General features: G+C 51.0%; 1 protein-coding gene across 3 annotated transcripts in view; it reads left to right on the plus strand.

The window, feature by feature from the left end:
• The first annotated feature begins 501 nt into the window (after positions 1-501).
• TK2 (thymidine kinase 2) overlaps positions 502-16,710 on the plus strand; it is a 28,529-nt gene continuing 12,320 nt past the window's right edge. For all 3 annotated transcript variants that reach the window (XM_061172588.1, XM_061172589.1, XM_061172590.1), the window contains exons 1-6: positions 502-664; positions 1,593-1,630; positions 7,569-7,643; positions 9,778-9,831; positions 12,160-12,249; positions 14,251-14,324. In XM_061172588.1, the coding sequence (XP_061028571.1) occupies positions 550-664; positions 1,593-1,630; positions 7,569-7,643; positions 9,778-9,831; positions 12,160-12,249; positions 14,251-14,324 (446 nt within the window). In that variant the 5' untranslated portion in view covers positions 502-549. The remainder of the gene's footprint in view (positions 665-1,592; positions 1,631-7,568; positions 7,644-9,777; positions 9,832-12,159; positions 12,250-14,250; positions 14,325-16,710) is intronic.

Raw genomic sequence — 16,710 nt, forward strand, 5'->3', positions numbered from 1 at the left:
AGACCCTGGAAATGTCAAAGTTCAGAGGAAAGAGTGCTGGCTGTGAAGCAAGATAGATGAGCATGAATTCCAGCTCCACCCCTTAATGAATGTTTCTGATCACTTTTTACGAGTTACCTAAGTTTCCAAGGATCAGCTCAGCCCGGAGAATGGGATTGACAATATCCACCTATACGGTTGTTGGGAAGAATAAATGACACCTTGCGTGACAGGTGCCTGGATACAACAGATGCTCAATTAACTAATCTCCAATAGTTAATTAACCAATCAGTCGCTGGTGTTATTGGCCACCCATGCCCCGAGTCTTGCCAAATCATGGGTTCATTCTGCCAGCGTCTCGTTGGCGGGAAGATTTCCAGGCTGCAAAGGGCGAACCCCTCACCCTCTCGGAGAGAGGGTGAAATGAGACGGGGTCTCTTTAAGAGCCGGCAGGGCGGGGCGGGCGCGGGGCTGGAGGCGGTGCGCGGAGGCGGGCCCAGTCGCTGGGCCGCGCTCGCGCCGAAGTGCGCCGCAAGGAAGGTCGGGTCCGCTGGATTCGCCCGCGGGGCAATGCTGCTGCGGCCGCTGCGGAGCTGGGCTTCCCGGGCGCTGCGCCGCGACAGGCCCCGGAGCCCCGCCTCCAGCCCGGGGTCGCTAGGGGCGCAGCGTTGGGCCTGGCCTCGGGGTAACGCGTCTCTCAGTTCCCCTCGCTGGCGTCCCGGAGGCGGCCCTCAGTCCCACTCCGCGCCCTCAGCTCCCGGAACCAGCCTGAACCCGAAACCCCTTCTCCGAGGCGCCGGGATTTCCTCGGGCGGCCTGGGGGGAGGGGCGGGGCGGTCGCTGGCTGGTGTCCCAGACGCCAGCCGGCAGGGAGCGGGTGGGGCCTTGGGGCTCCGGGCCCAACTCTTGTTCGGAGCTGGGGAGCCCTCTAAAGAGCGGAAAGAACCCCCTTCCCCCAAGGTTCCTGGGCCCATTCTTTTGGCCTTGGGGGAGATGCCGGCGAGCAGTGGGTGGGTTAGGCTCGGTGCGCTCCTTCTCCCGCTGGGAGTGGAGACCCTCCCCTTCAGAAGTGAGAGCCCTTGTTGTGGCCAAGTTCTGGCGTTCTTTGGCCTCGGGGTGTTCAGTGGCACCTGAGAACCCCTGTGGGGTGGGTGGGCCGCGATGTCAGCCCCGGGCCTGCAGGAGAAGCCTGAGTCCTGTGCTGAAACCCACCCCTGGGTTTCAGTGGCTCGCCCGCCAACCCCTCTTACACCGGAGCTACGAGTGGAGGTCACTCTGAGTTTTAACTAGCTGGACACCCATCAGTGAGGATCATAAATATAAAATGTGTGGAAAATGGAAAGCAGAATATACTAAGTGACCAAAGCTGAGCACAATTGGGGCCCTGACGTGCCAACAGGACCCCGGCGGCAGTTTCAGTGTCACACAGGTAGATAGCAGTGGTGGGCCTGCCTCCGTCCACATAGGGAGGGTCCCAGGTGTCACTGGAAAACGTTTTTAGGCCAGGGAGCAAGCATAAAAATTACTGTTTTTGTCGTGGTTTAGAAAATTAGGACAAAGAAGAGTGAGCTATTTAAAACTAAGTTAAAAAATTGATTTCCTTTCTTTTCTAGATAAAGATAGAGAAAATGAAAGAGAGAAAAAATCAGTGGTAAGTCTCCCTCTTATGTGCACTCTTTCCAGTGTAGGATTATATATGTGTAATACACACACACGCATAATACACACATGTTTTGAGGAGGGAAGTGAAGGAATATGTGCACATAGTTAAAAAAACGAATACAAGAGGATTTCCAGGGATAAGGAAGTCTGTCTCCACTCCTGGGCCCCGGACTCCTTCCCCAGAGACCACCTCTGTAACCAGTTTCTGGTATGTCCTTCCTGAGAATCTACACAGGTGGGAGAATACATGTATTCATAGCCTTTAGGTGGATTTGGACTATTAGCTTGATGAATGATTACAAGGGGATTTGAAAAGTGGAAGTTTAGTTTGACTGGGTTAGTGGGTGGCAGCCTGGCTGTGAGGGCAGGTCTGCTGACCGCTGCCCCCAGAATACCAATGCTGAAACTGGTGGGTGGGGGAGGGATAACAGAGAATTCATGGGGGTCCACAGACTAGGGTTCCACCAGTGCAGTGACTTTGAGGTGCTACCTCTGGGGTGGGACTGTGGCTGGTGTGAGGTTGAAGGTCAAAGGAGGGTCAAACTGGACATGCCCATGGGATGTTTAAGACCTTAGCTGGCTGCGGCGGGGAGCAGTATTTCGGTCCCCGTTGATCCAGAGGCTCAGTTCCTTAAGGGAGCTGGAAGTTGGTAGATATGGCTGGAAAGGGATTTGCTTGGAGGGTGTGGGCAGGAGTACCTTGGCTGGGATATGCAGAAGGCGGAAGGTGTGGGGAGGCCCCCTGGGGTATTTGGGGTGATGGAGAGGGCCTGGGAAGGAGTGAAGTCACACGGAGAGGACTGGTGATGAAATGCTTGAGATTTATGGAAGTTTGTTGAAACTAGAGGTGGGGTGGGGTATGGCATAGGCATCATAGCAGGGGGAAGGGGTTGGTAAGTTGAGCTGGATGGGAATTGATGCAGTATTGTACTGTTAATTATAGAGCTAGCATTGTTGTGAGCTGGCCCTGTCCTAGGTGCTTTCTGGGTGTGGTCTGTTATACCCCAGACACACAGTAGGTGGTCCATGGGAAGTGGTGTGGAGCCTGCATTCAGGCCCAGGGCTGCTCTTAGTCATTCAAATCCTCTGAGTTCCTTTGTGGACCTGAGGACCTGGGAATCCAACAGCCCCTGTTGTTAGTGAGCCTGTGGTTGGATGGGGTGGGGATGGCATTGAATAGGACAATGGTGGATCTAGAACAACAGGGAGTAGGGGCAGGACTTCTAGAGGATGATGACTGAGGGGAGACTTGAGGCCTCCTGGGAGAAGGAGGAGAGGGTGAGCCAGGAGTGTTGGAGCAGAGGGAACTGCAGGGGTAAGTCACAGAGGGATGAGAGACTGAGGCTTGTGGCCAGTCCCAGAGAGATGGCTGGGGAGGGCCTGGGGGTCGGGAAGCAGGACCGGAGACAGATCCCAGCGCCCGGAGCCACTGAAAGACTTTACCAGCTGTGATCTGGTTTGCGTCTCAGGAAGAGGTGGTGGACCATGGATAGGGGATGAGGGACCTGGCTGGGCTGGACTGGAGGGGGAGAGGCCAGCAGGGAGGCTGCTCCCACAAGGAGGGTTAGAGACCTTAACTAGGGGCCGAGGAGACAGGCCAGGTTCTGCAGGTGAGTAGGAAGCGGGGCCCAGAGGTATTGCTGAGTTGCTGGGTGAGGAGAGAAGACATCCAGGGCCTTGAGGGTGTCTGGGTGGATGGTGCAGCCTTTCCTGAGGACAGGAATGGGAAGAGAAGCCATATGTGGGTGTTGGGGGGTGATAAATTGAGGTGCCCATGGGACATCCCATGGGATTGGACAGGACAGGGAATATCTGGGCTGAGCTGCAGCTGCGAAGTGAGTCACCACCACAGAATTACAAAATAAATTCCAAAGTCGGGTTAAAAAGAAGTGACTAATGTTTTCAGGTGAACAAAATCTGAACAGACATTTCCTGAGTGAATTTATTAATGGCTAATAAACATAAGAAAGTGCTCAACCTCCCTAACAGAGAAAGAATGCTTTGGGAGATGGAGTGATGAAAGCTGTGGATCAGACCTCAGACCTGGGTTCCCGTCCCAGCTCTGCTGTTTAGTAGAGGTGGATAAGTCCTTAACCTCTTAGAGCCTCAGTTTCCCCATCTGTGCAAATATTCGTAGCTGTGATTGTTGTGAGGATCAATGTGACAATGTTTGCAAAGTACAGAACCCACAGGGGCTAATTTTATAGACATTATTATTATTAACAATGACATTAACGAAGATTTAGGATGGGATATGCCCAGTATTGGCACAGTATGGTAATAGGCTCACTCTCATCCTTCTAAAAGGGGTGTGAATTGGGTCAGCATTTTAGAGAGTAATTTGTCATCATGCATCAACAGCTATAAAAACTCACTTATCCTTTGATGCAGTGATTATATTTCTAGAAGTCTATTGAAGGGATAATCAGAGCCAATGACAAGGATTTATGTACAGGAATGTTCACCACAGCACAACTTATCATATCAAAAAAGTGGGTGTCACAACACAGTTTTATAATAAAAGTAACTGGACAGAATGTAACATCCAACAGTAGGGATTTCAGTAATTCATGATATATCTTATATGATGGAATATTATTCAGCCATTCAAAATCATGTTTTTGAAAAATATTTAATGACATAGGAAGGTACTCAGTATGTAAGAGATGAAAAAGAAAAGAATAAAAAAATATAAAGTATGATCCAAATGAAATAATAACTGTTCATAGAGGAAAGAAAGGAAAGAAATTGTCAGTCTGGTTAAGGGAAAGTTGGGAAGTCATAACAGTGGGTGTGTATGAGGGAGAGGGAGAGAGAATTTGGGGGGTGAGGGTGGGAAGTCAGATTCTCTTAGTTCTTTGAATGTTAGATAAACTGGGTTCCTTTTTTTAAAAAAATGGCTTTATTGAGTTATGATTTACATACCCCCAAATTCACTTAATTTTAAGTTTACAATTTAATGATTTTTTTAGTAAATTTATAGAGTTGTGCAACATCACAGTCTAATTTTAGAACATTTCCATCATTCAGAAAAGAAACCTCATGCCCATTTGCAGTCACTCCCCCAGATCCAGGCAACCACTACTCTGCTTCCTGTCTCTATGGATTTGCCTTTTCTGGATATTTCCTATAAAATGGAATCATATAGTATTTGGTCTTTGTGTCTAGCTTTTTTCACTTTGCGAAATGTTTTTGAGGTGCACCCACGTTGTAGCATGTATCAGCACTTCATTTCTTTTTATTGCCAAATAGCGATACTATGGTGTTCCGTTTTGTGCACGTACCCCACTTTGTTGGCCATTTGGGCAAGTTTCCTTTTTATGGCAGATTTCTCAGGGTCTTTAATAGGACAATATATATTTTGATTCTTCCAGTGGGGGCTTTGGGGCTGTAACCTATTTGCCTCTGGAAAGTTTGGTTCTGATTAAACATTTAAATGATGGTTATCTCTGGAATTATGAGTGATTTTTATTATCTTCTTTTAGTTCTCCGTATTTCTTACTGTGAGAATGCTTAAAGTCTATTTTCAGAAAAGATGAGATGTTATTATTTAAAAATAAGGATAGATGGTGCATCACAGCATCAGTTATAATCATGGGACTTTGGAATCAAGGCCTAATAGCAGAGTGGTGGGCCTGGCTGGCCATGTGCTCCCATGGCATGGTGAACATCTTTTCTTGTAATTGCCTCTTACTTTCCTCCCCATCTTCACACTCATGAACTCAGTGGGTGCTGGGACTGGCTCCTGAATCCACATTGCCTGGCACATGCAAGGCCTTCAGTGAGCAGTTGAAAGACTCTCAAAGATGAGAAATGTATAGAGAAAACAGTACTTGCCTGAAATATACTAAAATGTAGTGATGTTTATCTCCCAGTGGTGGGATTATGGGCAGTATTTTCTGCTTTATGATTTTCTCAATTTTTTTCATTGGGCGTGCACTCCTCTTATAATATTTTCAGACATCACTTTAAAAAAAAGTTAAAGACTTCCTTTGCTTGACTCCTCTTTCTTCCCTCCATGACGGGGGAACTTGGTGAGATTCTCCATGCCTTGCCTGGTCTAATGAGAAAACCAGTTGGTAATGCAAGGCCCTAGATTTACCAACTTTCAGGATTTCGTGGTGGGAATAGGAACACATAGTTTTGGAAGAATGTCTCATCTGAACAACACGTTCCTTGCAATGAACAGGAAAGAAACAGTCTGTGCAGAATGATGTCTAGGTTGAGCTCTTTTTAAATATCTAGGAAAAGTTGTTTCCTTTAAAGAACAACAATAAAAATAAAATTCACTGGTGCCCTGATGGGGTCTCCCTTTTGCACATTCACTGTGTTTTCTTGTGCTGAAGGAGTAAGCTGACAGGGAGCCCGGGTTGGTGCGCCAGGCCTCTGTTGGAACTGCGATTGTCCGTCCAGCTCTCCTAGGTAGCCGTTAGGATCAAGGCAGGAGGAAATCTTCGCAGCCAACTGAGAGTCCAGTTGCTGGGGAGAGTTTGTAGAAGTGGGGCAAGGTGAGACAGCCCACTGTGCCCCTGTGTTTTATGCAGGGTGTGACTGAGGCTCCACTGGGGTCATGAGAAGGGAGTTGCCAGGCCTAGGTGTGAATTCCAGCTCTTTCCCCCGCCAGCCCTGGCACTTGGGGCAAGTCACTTAAGTGGCTCACGTTTCTCTGTGGGTGCTTCCAACCTGGGTGTAAAGGTCACTGTGCAGCAGGACAGGTCCCCTCTGGCTGTGTGTACCCCAGGGGACATGTAATATGTGTTGTCAAGGGCAAGTTTGTCTTCTCACGTATGTGGAACTGCCCATTTCCTTTCGTGATCTGATGGAACCAAAGCCATTTGGCCTGTGTCACCACCAGTCCTGGCTGAGCAGTGTCTTGTAAGAATTGCTGGACAGCAGGTTCAAGGGTCCCAGCCCAGAGTCTGATTCAGAGGGTCTGGGTGCTCCGCTGGTGCTTCTGGAGCAGGGTGTCTGTGGACCACTCATTGAGAAACCCTGCCATGGGTCCGTGGTACTCAGCTTCCTCCACGTTGAAATCGCCTGGAGAGCTTTCCAAGGTACTGAGGCCTGAGTCCCACCCTGAGATCATGCCAGAATTGGCCTGGGTTGTGGCTTCCTTGTGTGGATTCTTAAAAGTTCCCAGGTGATTGTAGCACATGCGTAAGACAGAACCACAGCTTCAGTTGCTTTCTTTCCCTGCAGTGGGTACTTGTAGGAGGCTCCTTGTCTTTCTTGTGGGTAGACTCCTCCCACCAGTGCCAAGACAACCCCTTCCCCCCAGTACACTTAGTGTGGGCAGAGTGAACGTTCAAGCTCTACTCCTTGCCTTATGCCCTTCGAGAGCCTCATGTTTCTCTTCTGTGAAAATGTTAGAACCCGCTTCTCAGGTTCTGGCAAGGCTAAGTGCAGGATTGGTGTATGTTGCCCATCTTAGTCCTTTTCTCCTGTCCTCATACCTTCCAGTCCACGGCCAAACATGTTTTTCTGCACGGAGCAGTGCATTAGGTTGTAGGTAACGTACACGTGCTTCCCAACCTGAAAGCCATTAGGTTCTGGTGAAGGAGGCAGGACATTTAGGCCTAAAATCTAATAGTCTGAGGGGTTGAGCTAGGGAAGGGCAGAGCTAGCGCGGCCGAGGGCAAGCTGTGTGGGGTCTAGGGGTTGACCTAAGGGAGTGTCTGTCCCGGAGGGCAGTGGCCTGGTGGCCAGCAGCGGTGGGCCTGGAGCCTGCCACTGAGGGGAAGGATCAGGTGGTTGCTATTACTAACAACAGGACCCTGGGGGTTTTCTCCAGAGGGATTTTTGTATAGACACTGAACTCTTGGGCTGAACCAGTTATGCTGTTCACCTGAGCCCTTCCCTAGACATTCTTCCTGGTATTCCCCCAGGCACTCGATTTCTGGTCCTAACGTGAGTTTGTCTTTTGCTAGATCTGTGTCGAGGGCAATATTGCAAGCGGGAAGACGACGTGCCTGGAGTTCTTCTCCAACACAACTGACATCGAGGTACGGCTTCCACACCAGGTTTGAAGGAACCTGCAAAAGCTTGGTGCATTTATAAAGGGTGCAAACCAGACCTGCCCTAGAAAAATGCTGCTGGGGGAGTGCGTCCTGTGTGAGAGGAGGGAGAGGCCCCTTGGAAGCTTGTGCCTGGTTTTCCCCCAGATTTTGCTCCACACACCCTTTTCCTTGGCTGATTTTGCTTTGTAACCTCTCACTGTAATAAATCTTAGCTATGAGTATGACTATATGCTGTATCCTGTGAGTCCTCCTAGTGAATCCTCAGACCCGGGGAGGCGGGCATCTGGGGGACTCCCGACACACCTGTCCTGAGCTGTGTAACTCTCGCTGACACTTTAGAAGCACATGTATTCTCACTGAACACCTTGGAGCCAATGTACAACAACAATACCATCAGCAAGGAGGGTGAACAGCTAATGAGGATAATACTCTATGCCAGGCACTGTGTTGAGGTGTCGTTATATTATCTAATTGATTTCATCCTTACAGGAGTAGTCGCTATGAGACAGGTCCTGTTATTACTTCAGTTGCAGAGGAGGAAACAGGCTCAGTGAGGTGACATGGCTTGGCCAGGGTCGCACGGCTAGTGCATGTGGTGCCATGTCCCAGCCCAGGCTGTCTGCTTCAGGGGCCATGCCCTTGTTTGGCTCTATAGTATGCAGAGCTTTTTTGGCTTTAGGAAAACCACCCAGCCTTCAGATCTCAGCTCTGCTCTCTGACCTCCCCAGCTAGGTTACCCTCCATGGTGTAGGTTCTTCTGGCTCCTCTGTATCCTTATTTTGTACTACTTCTCGGGGTTTGAAAACATGTGTTGCTTTCTGTGATGACCTGATTAATGTCTGCTTCCCCAATAAGTTTAAAGTTGAAAGCATGAAAGCAGGGCTGGGGTGGTTTTTCTCTTGCTGAATCCTTGGTACCTAGCGTGGCACCTGGCACAGTGGGTGCTCAGTATTTGTTGAGTGACAGTGCCACAGATGGGGCACAGGTTGAGGCTGCCTGTGTCCCAGCCTCTGGTGGCCTGAGTGGTACAGCATATGCTACTCAGGGGACAGGATCAGAGTGCTGAAGACCCAGAAGAAGGAGAGGGAGGTTGGGAGGAGCAGGGAATGATTCACAGAGGAAGGGATATTTGAACTGGATTCTGAAGGATGTATAGGAGTTTTCCATGTAATGAAAGTTGAGGTGAAATGAGGTGAGGTGGGCATACTGGGCAGAACAACAGCATGAGCAAAGGCACAGAGGGGTAAAAGGTGGGGGGAGGTTGCTCTTCAAGGGTCCCATGCAGTGCTTTCTTTGGTCTCTTGTGCCCTGTGGCACCTACTCACATGGACTTGAAGGTCCCCAGAGGGATCCGGATATTCTCAAAATCTTGGCCCCAAGAGCACCATTTACTTATTTATTTATCTTGGCTGTGCCGGGTCTTAGTTGCGGCAGGCAGACTTCTTAGTTGTGGCATGCATGCGGGATCTAGTTCCCCGACGAGGGATTGATCCCGGACCCCCTGCATTGGCAGCGCAGTCTTACCCACTGGACCACCAGGGAAGTCCCAAGGGCACCATTTAAACCCTTTCCAGCACACACCTGCACAGCTTAGGGAGGCTACTAAAGAAACAGGACTCTTTACCGTCAGTGTGCCCAACACAGAGATCAGAGGGAGGAAAGGGAGGCAGAGCACGCTGCCGAGGTCGCTGGAGAGCCCCCAGGCCGGAAGCTGGGTGCAGGCTGCAGCCTGAAGTGCAAGAAGCAGCCTCCCTCTTGGCTTCTCTCACCTCCCTGCCTTCCTGATGTGGTGGGCAGTAAGGGGCGGGATGGAACACATGGAGGAGGGATTGGGAGAACCCATCTTGCCCCCGGGGAGCTCCCGTGGCAGCAGGAGAAGTGGCGTGTGCATATGCTCGTATACAGGGGTGGACAGAGTGGTTCTCAAGTCATTTCTCGAAGCTGTGCCCGGAGCCATGTCTACATGGAGTTGTGGCCTCTCAGGGAGGGCTGCTCCACTCTTTTGGCCCACCCTGGGCGCCCAAATGTTGACTCTCTGCCCCATCCCACCCCTAACACGAGCCTTCACAGAGCTCAGAACTGAGGAGCAGCAGCTCTCTGATGTTTTCTTTCCTGACAGGTGTTAACGGAGCCTGTGCCCAAGTGGAGAAACGTCCGAGGCCATAATCCTCTGGTGAGTGTGTTGTTCGACGCGTGAACCGCCAGCTGCCCCCTAAGTGTGCAGGAACAGCGCTGCTGGTGCCTGAGCCTGCACCCCGTCCAGACGTGTCCTTGCTCTTCGCTGGGTGGTGGGGGAGAGGGAGGGGACAAAGGGAAAATGGCGGCATGTCGATGGTCTGAGGTCCAGGTTCTTTGAGGCCTGGCTGGGCATGTAAGGAGCCCGGGGACCTCCTGTCAGCTATCCCAAACTATCCCCGGTGGTGGGCCCCAGCTACCGGGGGGTCCGTCTCCTGCTGCTCATTCTTACCCCACCCTCTCCTAGAAGAAACCCACGTCTCCTCAGGCCTAGCCCCCCAGGACCTGTCCCTAAGTAACTAGCTTCCTTGGTAAACCTCTGATTGGGGTTTGCACTTGGCAATGCCCAGGGGCTGCCTCAGGCTCACCCTGAAGCTACCAGTCTGCTTTCCCAAGGGTGGACCTAGCAAGTAGGGGCTGTAATGTGCCTGTGCCCCTCCCACCTCCTTCCCCGTTCAGAAGGCTCAACTCTGGCTGCTTGAAAGAGGTGGGTGGAGTCTGGGTCCTGTAAGAGTGAGCTCAAGAAAGTGATGTTGGTTCTGGGCTCCTGTCCCATGATGGAGGAACGATTAGTTTCGTTTTTCAGGTAAGGAAACCGTGGCTGAAATAGGTTGCCCAAGGTCACACAGCTGGTAAATGACAGATCTAGGTTTGAACCTTGGACTAGGGGGAGCCTGTGCTGTCCCCTCATTTCTAGCAACACAACTGGCATCTCCTTGTGTGGTTCTTTAGACTCTGAGTTCCGCTAAGGGCAGGGACTGTGTCTAATTTGGCTCACCGTTTTTTGCTAGAACATAGCACAGTGCTGAGCACTTAGTAGGTGCTTGTTCACTGCTTGATTCAGCCAGTATTCATTGCATGCCTGCCACGTGCCAGACACTATTCTAGACGCTGGGGCGGTGAGCACCTCTAAGCTTCTGCTCTGCTGGCCCTAATATCCCAGTGTGGGGAGGCAGAAGGCAATTAAAAAGTGTGTGATACGGCGGGTGGTGACAGGAGCCAAGAAGGCATCTAAAGCAGGTAAAAGAATATTATTTAAATAAGGCAAAACCTCTCAGAGCTTTTGAATAAAGAATCCCAGAGACAGGAAAAGAGTTTCACCTCTCAGCAAGGGGGAGAAGATGGAATGCCAGTCGTGGGCATAACAAGGAAGCTCAGAAACATTCCTGTCTTCTAGGAAACCGGGAGGAACCAGGGCTGGATCGTTATGTAAGACAACTAGAGTTGCAAACGTTAGGGGTTAGAGGTGACATTCACAGGACCCAGTCCCAGTCTCAGAAGTCTGAGTACCGTGGCACAAAGAGCATTGCCAATGACAGTTTTATGATTAAAAAAAAATAGAATTAGACATTTTTACACAAGTTTCCACTCTAGACAGAGGAGCAAGATTGATAGTTTTGTGAAAAGTCTCAGTTCATCACTTTATCTGAATCGGTTTTCTGATGCAGAAAGGTCTTTTTTCCTGCAGCTGTCAGGCAAGAGGGAGTGTTTCTCCTAACTTTTCTGAGATTCTTTCACCCGCAGTTAGGAGTTTGCAGTTTTCAATGCAGAGCACCGGAGTTTCATTAGTTAGCACCAAGAGAAAAAGAAGCAAAAATGTGGAAAAGAGCAGAATAGGATTATTAGCAAGTGGAACATGGAGCAGGAAGTATTTTGTATCTACAGGCAGTAGCGAGTGATTGGGGGGATGGATTCTGTTTTAGAGAGGATGGTTGGGAAGGCACCTCTGACAAAGTGACATTTGAGCAGAAACCTAAACAAAGTGTGGGAGTGAGCAGTGCAGGTATCTGGGGGAGAGTGTTCAGACAGAAGGCACAGCAGATGCAGAGGCCCTGAGGTGAAATCGCACTTGGGTGTTTGGGTAACGCTAAGGAGGCTCATGTGGTTGGAAGCTCACAGAGCCAAAGGAAGAATGGTTGGAGACAAGAGAAGATGGAAGTGATTGTCTAGGGCCCTGTGGGCCTTGGTAAGGGCTTTGGATTTCATTGTGAATGCCTTGGGAAGCCAGGGAGGGTCCTGAGCAGGGGAGTGATGATAACTGGCTCCTGTAGTATAACAGGCTGACTGGCTGCCGGATAGAGAGCAGGCTGCAGGGGCTCAGGGAACATGATTGATATGCCTGAATGAATGCTCCCTGGGACTTTATGTAGGCTTCTGTTATAGCTGTTCCCAGGCTGTCCTGTAACTGCTCCAGTGTCTGTCTCTGTCCACTCCGTGACCGGGCTGGGAGTCCTACAGATACAGCACTGCATTCTCCCCTCTTTAGGGTCTGATGTACCAGGACGCCTGTCGATGGGGCCTCACGCTGCAGACATATGTGCAGCTTACCATGCTGGACCAGCACACTCGTCCTCAGGTACATTTCAGATGCTTGGTTTCAACCTTCTTAAACACAGTTTTCTTCAAATGAGTGGCGTGTGGTTGCCAGGAAGGGAAACCTCACAAGGAAGCCCCGCTGGGCCTTCAGAGCTGCTCAGGCTTCTCTGTCTCTGGGGCCAAGGTCTCTGTTCCTACAGCTCTCTGAGGACCAGCCTCCAGTGCCCCCACCCACCAACCTCAGCTAGGCAAGAACTTGCTATGATGCCGTGTGAGCCCGAATCTTCATGACCCAACTGCTCCTGGGCTCAGCTCCCTTTAACTCAGTTCTTCTCAAAGTGTGGTCCCTGGCCTAGGAGCGGCAGCGGCACCTGGAGGCTTGTTAGAAATGCACATTTTCTGGCCCCAGCCTGGACCTGCTGAATCAGAAATTCTGAGGTGAGGCCCAGCAATCTGGGTTTTATCACGCTCTCCAGGTGATTTTAACGCATCCCTTATTTGTTTGCAAATTTGTTTGCATGAGAACTGCTGATCTAACCTTCACAAGGCTTGTTCGCATTCTCAGTTCAGGTTCTTGAGAGAAAGAATCTGATTGGCTCAGCTTGGGTCAGGTGTCCAGCCCTGGTCCAGTCAGGTATTGGGGCAGGTCACAAACACGGCCACTTAGGCCCCTTCGATCAGCGGCGTGTGAGTAGGGGCAGAGTCTCTTAGAAGAAAGGCTGACTGAGAGATCCGATTGGCACCTGTGGTTCAGAATGGCAAGTACAACCTAAGAGACTGGCTTTGGAGGCTCTCCTTGAAGGAGACAGGAGATCCATCGGCCAGTTTCTCTGACACAGCCATTCAGTGGTTTGATGCAAGGCTGGGCACTTGCAACCATAGCTATCATTCTTCTACAAATCTGTGTCTTTTAATATTAGAAAAAGATACGAGCAGAACCGTATGAATTTCTATCTCCCCAAAAATCTGTCTAAAAGATACATGTCAGAGTATGGTCTGAGGTTGGCATGCACCCTACTTTTCCTGAGTGGGCACTCGATTGCAAATGTAAATTGTATCTAGTATATCTGAATATAATGGGCTGTATGTGTGTTCCTCTGTTTAAGGAAATCTATCAGGAAGGAGGCAGAGAAAGAGAGATGGACAGACGAGGAAAGAGGAGAAGGAGAGAGGGATAAATGGGGAACTAGCAAAAGATGGGCAGCAGAGAGTCATAAGTAAGGAGAGGACTGAAAAATAGAAAAGAAGGCAGATGGACAGATAGACAAATAGGAGAGTCAGGAAATTCCTGGGTTATGGCTTTGTATCAGCCTCTGATTTGCTGGTCCAGGTCCCGTTGGGTGCTGTGGGCCAGGCTCAGTGAGAGCAGTGTTTGCCCACTTGGTGCCAAGAGTAAGAGCACCTCTGGCTTCCCAATGGGACACTGTGGACAAAGGGAAAGGCCTTCTGTGGAGGGTGTGTGCATGCTGGCAGAGAGGGACCACGTCAGTGTCGTCCTCCCTCTTCCTGGGCACAGCCCTTTCCAGTTTTGAAGGGCAGCAGTGATCCCCAGCCAGCCCTGTGAGGAGGCGGTGAAGTTGGCAGGCATGCTGGTGGGGTTCCATAAAGCCACAGCCCAGCCCTCTCGGAGCTCTGCCTCTGCTTAAGCAAATGCATCCTATTTAGGTCCATGATAATCACCACACTTTGTGCTTGCCACCACTTTCCCGGGGGGCACTTGGCAGTTTTTCTAGCACTTCCCCAAACCCACAGTCCAGTGGAGCCTCACCCCTCCTGTGAAGGAGGCTGCTGCTGACAGGCCCTCCGCCCAGCCTTGCTGCACTGACCACTGAGCTTCAGGGTATGGTATGGGGAGGGTCCAGGGCCCAGGGAGCCTAACGTGGGACACACGGTTCTCTGGTGTCCACCTCCCTCTCCTGAGGCTTCTCAATTCTTGTATTCAGCATAGACCATAGGCAGGGGGAGCAACAGGCATTCTTCAAGGCTTCCTGACCCCTTCCTCTTTGCCTGAGTTAGTGAATCACTTTTTGTTTTCTTGTAGACATTGCCTGTACGGTTGATGGAGCGGTCGATTCACAGCGCAAGATACGTTTTTGTAGAAAACTTGTATAGAAGGTACCGTAGTTTGCACAATCGATAATTTATTAAACCATTAAATTTTTAGAAATGAAATTGGAACTTATTTATCTAATTGACACATACTGAGTACCTACTGTGTTGCCACAGTAACACTGTGTAACAACCAACCACGAAACCTCAGTGACAGACAGCTCTCCGCGCTGATGGCTCAGCCGTCCAGGGCGGTTGGCCCGGCGGCTCTGCTGACCTTGGCTGGCTCAGTGATATGTCCAGGGGTTGTCTGGTCTAGGGTGGCCCGGTGAGGGTGACTGGGGTGACTCATCTCTTATCTGCTTGCTGATCTTCCTCCTGGGACCGGCAAGCTGGCCTGGGCATTCACGTCTCATGGCGATGGCAGATCGAAAGCACCGTAGTTCTTTTTCAGGTCTCTGCCTCATGTTCGCTAACATCCATTGGCCAAAGCAGGTCACACCAGCCCACCCCAGTCTGAGAGGGGGCAGGGCCCTGTGGGTTACATGGCAAAGGGGGAGAAGACAGGGAGGGGTGAAGATTCAGAGCGACTAGAGCAATCAGTCCAGCAGTGTGCATGATATTTGTAGTGGTTTCACTCACAGCTGTCTTCTGCCCTCACGGGAGCAGACTCTGTCACACAGACCTAGCTGGGGGGGCTTCTGGTGGCCTTCAGTGCTGTGACCTCAGAGGTGTGGGGTCCTCCACTCCTGCGCTCAGTTGACTGCTGATGTTTGGGGGTCTTGGGGAATGGGCTGCAGCTTCTTCTCTGCGTCTCCCTTCTTGGTAGCTTTGAGCTTCACTCCCTCACAGAGCTGGTCCTTATATCTGCCTTCCACTCTACACCGTGGCTCCCTGTTCCCTCCCATCTGCAGCTGTGGTCCCAGCCTCCCTGTCTATGTGGGTTGAGCCTCTCATTCTTCTTTTTTCTTTTCTTTTCTTTATTTATTTTTGGCTGCGTTGGGTCTTCGCTGCTGTGCGTGGACTTTCTCTAGTTGTGGCGAGCGGGGGCTACTCTTCGTTGCGGTGCGCGGGCTTCTCATTGCGGTGGCTTCTCTTTGTTTTGGAGCATGGGCTCTAGGCGCATGGGCTTCAGTAGTTGCGGCTCGCGGGCTCCAGAACTCAGGCTCAGTAGTTGTGGCGCACGGGCTTAGTTGCTCCGTGGCACGTGGGATCTTCCCGGACCAGGGCTCAAACCCACGTCCCCTGTGTTGGCAGGTGGATTCTTAACCACTGTCCCACCAGGGAAGCCCCTCTTGTTATTCTTAATTACTTCTTTCTGTTGGTTTTCTTCGTGGTATTCAAGACAACTTCTAATTAGGTTGAACCATATGAAATTGTTAACACTTGACCAATTTTGACCTGCAAAAATGGCAGTTTTATGTGGTTTAACTTAGTATCTATTTACTTGTTTGTCTGTTGCATGTCCCGCCAACTGGACCATAAGCTCCTTAAAGGCAAGGGAGCACGTCTGGTTTGCTGGCCTAGCTGGTACCCAGCACAGAGCTGGCACCTGGGTGATACTTGTTAGCTATTGCTGGGTGTCAGGACCTGTGGCTGGTCTTTGGTCTCCAGCCCAACTTGTCTCCCAGATGTTTCACACCCCTTCCTCTGAGGGCGCCACAAAAAGGCTTCTCCCTGGGTCCTGAGCTGCCAAGGATCGTGCCCTAGATCCTGTGTGGTCCCAGGGTGAGAGCCTCTGCCCCCACCCACTCCAAGCATCCCCAGTGCTATGGGGTCAGGGTTGGCAGCCAGGGCAAGTCCTGACTGTAGCTTTGTCCTTTGACCTCAGAACTTTCTTGTGGGCTCTACCCTTCCAGCAGGCAGCATTCCTGATGCCGGAGCCCCATCCGCACCTGGCTGCCTGGGTGTCTAGTGGGGCTGGCATGCCCACTGCTAGGTTTACACAGCCCTTCGCCCTCCCTTGCTCCTGCTCATTAGTGCCTCCGCCACGGGGAGGACGGTCAGAGGAGAGGAGAGAGGAGGACGAGGGAACCCCTCCGGTGTTCATTTACTGCGGACCCCGGCAGTGGGTGGGATTCCCTGTGACCCTCGCGTAGCTGGGCTGTCTCTGTTTGCTAATCGCAGTCAGCCTGGCTAGTTCTGTGTGGCAGCCAGTGGCTGTTTTTGAAGAGGGTGACCTGGAATGGAATGACTGGAAGTCAAGGGGAGAGAGTGGAGGGTGGACTTCAGTGCACCTCAGTTCCATCCTGGCTCTGGAGGCATTGTGAGCACACCCAGGTTCCTGAACCTCTCTGACCCCTTCTGCTCTCTGATTCTGTTGTCCGTCTCTGGAAAGCCTTTGGAGTGGTTGCCTAGTTAAGGTTTGTGTCCCTTGCCCACCTTGGTCTGCACGAAATTTGCCAGTTGAACCCCCCTCCCCCAACAGGCTGCCTAACGTCTGGTGAGCTTG

Source organism: Eubalaena glacialis, chromosome 18, assembly GCF_028564815.1.
Source record: "Eubalaena glacialis isolate mEubGla1 chromosome 18, mEubGla1.1.hap2.+ XY, whole genome shotgun sequence".
NCBI classification, from domain to species: Eukaryota; Metazoa; Chordata; class Mammalia; order Artiodactyla; family Balaenidae; genus Eubalaena; species Eubalaena glacialis.